At 36.1% G+C, this 4,086-nt stretch overlaps 2 protein-coding genes across 2 annotated transcripts; both read left to right on the top strand.

Annotated features, from left to right (window-relative positions):
* Positions 1 to 753: 753 nt before the first annotated feature.
* Positions 754 to 1,194, top strand: LOC112468341 (odorant receptor 9a-like). Its single transcript, XM_025037467.1, has one exon. The coding sequence runs from the start codon at positions 883 to 885 to the stop codon at positions 1,180 to 1,182; it is 300 nt and encodes a 99-aa protein (XP_024893235.1). The 5' UTR covers positions 754 to 882; the 3' UTR covers positions 1,183 to 1,194.
* Positions 1,195 to 1,810: 616 nt separating this feature from the next.
* LOC112468342 lies at positions 1,811 to 4,081 on the top strand (the record flags this gene model as incomplete). Its single annotated transcript, XM_025037468.1, has 3 exons — positions 1,811 to 1,967; positions 2,128 to 2,605; positions 4,022 to 4,081. Coding segments are annotated over exons 1-3 (670 nt in total), but the record flags the coding sequence as incomplete, so codon positions are not given.
* Between the last annotated feature and the right edge of the window lie 5 nt (positions 4,082 to 4,086).

The raw sequence follows: 4,086 nt of genomic DNA, 5'->3' as shown, positions 1-4,086 counted from the left end.
TAGTAGAGAGGTTTCGCTGTCGCGATGACGTTAGTTCCCATCAATGCATGTTCGAACAACGACCCGGAAAAGTTAAGCCTGTGCTCTAAATGATCCAGATTGTTGATGTCAGGCGTTAATGTTTACCGGTAAAAAAAAGTTTTATATATTTCTAATAGTTTTTGCTATCTAAAGCACTTTTATCATTAGTAGTAGTAAAGCATTATTTACAAAATGGAGAAAAACGTCGAACAATACAATACTTTTTTACTTTTTTTTATAATTTTTTTTTATATTTGTAATGATATTTTATATTATTACAAACAATTTATTACAATAAAAATTTATTTCTAAGCAAAAAAAAGTCAATTTTATTTTTCTCTGTAACGAATAAATCTCTCTAAAATTTCATCATTTTTATTTGTAAAAATAATTATACTTTTTGGAGTCGATCCAAATAAGATTACGCTCTTTTAAAAGGTGATAGCTACAATACTCTACAATCATTTTTCTTAATATTCATTTGTTGCAAAGTTATAAATTTTTAAACTAAACAAGTTTCAATTTTTTCCCATTTGTGTTTAAATTTCGCTTTGTATAAACAATTAGGTTTCACATTTGTCTTTAAACCTATTGGATATTGTAACAGAGATGTTGACAAGTAACTCAAAAATTTTTTTTGGATTTTTTGAAAGCCTAGAACATAAAACATGAATTAAAGGCTCCAGCTTTCTTACGGCGTTAGTAAAAAAATAATTGCTGACGGAGGGTTATTAACAAGACTGTTCGATAAAGCTTGCAAAATTTGTGTACTGTAATGCCTATAAGACTTGTACATACAGTGTAATTGTGTATTTTTTAGGTTTCCAGTTTATCTTGGCATTAAAAACACATGACGTAGTAATGATAATTAAAACGACATCAGTGTTAGGCGGTCTAATGTTACAGTTATTTGTCTATAGTATTGTAGGCGATTATCTGAAGTGTCAAATGGAAGAAATTGCGGACTCGATCTACAGCTGCAATTGGTACAACTTTCCATTAAAATTAATGAGAAATGTAGTGTTCGTCATTATACGGTCGCAAGAACCTGTTCAGTTGCTAGCTGGTAAATTTTTCGTCGTAAACATCAAGTCTTTTATGACCATATTAAAAAGCTCGCTCTCGTACATATCCGTCCTACGGGTGATGGTGGACACGTAAGGCGTAGGTATTTGTTGGGAGAAAAACTCGAAAAGATAACATTGCACACACGTAGGCAATATCATTTTATAAGAAATTCTGTTAAACACCATATGTCTAGAATTGAATATTTTAACTTTATATAAATAAAATTGCTTTCTTTGTTATATCAATAAACGTATTGTATAATCGGTACATCACATTGACAGATTATTTTAAGAAGTTCAGCAATGCGTGACTCGCGATTGCAAAAATGTGTTGTTGCATACAATTTGATAACTGTCGAACAAGAAAAAAAAATATTAGCACTACACTAGCAACTTTTCTTTCATAAACAGATGGATTGAAATAAAGTGTATTGCAACACGATCAAATGATAACTGAAGTCGCTGTCTCGAAAGAAAAATGGAACACCCCACTCATTCGGTCTATGCTATATTCATCTTTCATACAAAAAATTGTCCCTCTCAGCTTGTGTATCAAATAACTGTGTTTTGAAAAATAACATGGTACGTTAGCAAATGTTACATTTACATGGTAAATGTTAAATTGCGTAAAATATTAAATAAAATATGAAAGCAAACCATCGCCGATGATCGACTCGTCTTATAGACAAAGACCGCGCGGCATTATTGAGTATCGTGCAACGTACAGCTCTACGTGACTGTGTTATAATGTCATGGAATGCCGATATAGCGTACGCTTTTACTCCCTTTAAAATGTTCACTCTGCCAATGGGCATTTGGCCTTTGCAAAAATATAATGCATTTTCCTTAGTCCGTTCTATCGTGTACTGCTTCATTTTGGTACGTTCTCAATTTTCATATTAGATATCGCGATAAAATTTATCTGCCACTCGTATTTTCGATATATCAAGTTCGTCAGTTCAAGTGAGGCGTTCAGTGTAGCAGAAAACGAGAAATAGCGATAGAACTTTATAATAAACAATTCTTCCTGTTTGTGTAGACCGCGTGGATGATCATGATATTTCTCGAAATCAATTTCGGTAGTGGCAATGCGTACGTACAGGTCGATAATTTTGAAGTTGTAATCAGCATCATTCTTGGTCTATCAAAGATAGTGTCCTTCCGCTTATATGCCAAGAATTTGACTCGCAATTTCTCTTCTGCTGTGGACGATTATCTCACGATAGACACCGAGGAGAAACGCACGATCATGCGGCGGCACGCTTATATGGGAAGGATTATGTGCTTTAGTATCTTATCTATGGCTTATGTTGCTTCGACAACTTTTATACTGTTACCTATGATACCTATGATAACAGGCGATACGGAAGTTCAAGTTAATGTAACCATCAATGACATATCGGAATTTCCCGTGGCCGTAACATTTTTAGGGGAGGTGCATGTATCTACGAGTTTATACATGTTGATCTGTATGTTACAATATATGGGACTAGTACTTACTGCTACCAGTAATTGTGGTAAATAGCTAATCGTTACTATTTGAAATTTGCATGAATTATAAAATATTAATTTTTAAAAATTTTACTTTTTATAAAATTTATTAACAAAAATCCTAATTTTTTTATCTCTATTTTCAGCTGTTTTATTAACTATTATCATATACAAACTAAACTTGTATATGTTTATTTGTTTCTCCTTAAGATTTACAAAAGCGTTTTTAATCGGGGAACGATCCCAAACCCCTCACAAAAAATTAATAACACCCTTATGCCCGTCCTGGCCGTCAGCGATCCTTTACATTTTGGTACCTTCTCACCCCTCGAACCCGCACCCTCGTCCTCTCCCCCTCCCCTAGCCTTTCCCTCCGATTCTTTTTTGTGCTCCTTCCCCCTTCCTCTGCTATCCTTGGTTTGCCCCTACTACTCCTACTCCTCTCCACCTCCTCTCTTTATCCCTTCTTTCTCCTATTCATCGCCTCCTTCTGAAACTCAAAAATTAACTTACAAACCGCTCTGTCAACCCTCTCCACCCCAACTCCTCGCAGCCTTTCTCCCTTTCCCTCCTCTCTTCCCTTCCGCCCTTCTTCCGCCTTCTTTCAGACCTACTTCTTCCCTAACCCTATTTCTCTTCCTCTTTTCCTTCCTGTCCTACTCGTCTTTCTCTTCTTTCATTTCCCTCCACCTCCTCCACCCAGCCGCTCCTATTGTCACCCTCTTCCTCCTCTTTTTCTTCGTTTTCTTCGCCTTTTCCTTTCTTCACCACCGTCCCTCTCACCCTGTCAGATGCCCTCCCCTTCTCTCTCTCGTCTCCTCTCCTTCTCAACTATTCACACCCCCGCCCCGCGGCGACCGATCTCTTTCTCAGCTCACATCGCGCGGCGCCTCCTCTCTTCTCTTCCCCTACCTGTCTTGCTATAACTCTCTCGCCTCTCTTCACCCTCGCTTTATTAGTACTTTCCCCTTCCTCTTGCTGACCTTGTCTGCCACTCTCTCTACCTCTTTCTCGTCATTCTAGTTCTTCATCCACGCCAAATTTTCGTCCTCTCTCTGCTCTCCTTACTCTACTCTCTGCCTTTTTATTACCTCTCTCCGCTTTCTCCCCTCCGCTTTCTTCTCTACGCCCTCCACTCGGTCCATTCCCTCCTCTATCCTTTCACCGATTTTCACTCTCTACGTTCTCTATATACAAACTAAATTTAATGTTTAATTAAATAAAATACTTATTATTTTTATCGGTATTAAATATTGAAGTTTATATGCTTTTTTAATAAATGTTTTTTTTTTAATGCCTGACGCAACTACTTTACAATTGAAATGCGATGTTTTGATTTTTTTTACGTCACTCTTGCAACAGATTATTGATTTTATTATTATTATATTATGAAACTTTCAATATAAACTACTTTAATGCAAAAATGTAATTTATTTCTAAAGGCAACGATACATTTGTCCTCGCAATTACTCTCCATGTATGTGGTCAATTGGAACTTCTAAAAATT

This window comes from Temnothorax curvispinosus, unplaced genomic scaffold (genome assembly GCF_003070985.1).
Source record: "Temnothorax curvispinosus isolate PA1 unplaced genomic scaffold, ASM307098v1 QBEX01018364.1, whole genome shotgun sequence".
NCBI lineage: Eukaryota > Metazoa > Arthropoda > Insecta > Hymenoptera > Formicidae > Temnothorax > Temnothorax curvispinosus.
The sequence above is the reverse complement of the archived record's forward strand: the minus strand, read 5'-3'. Positions and strand labels throughout refer to the sequence as shown.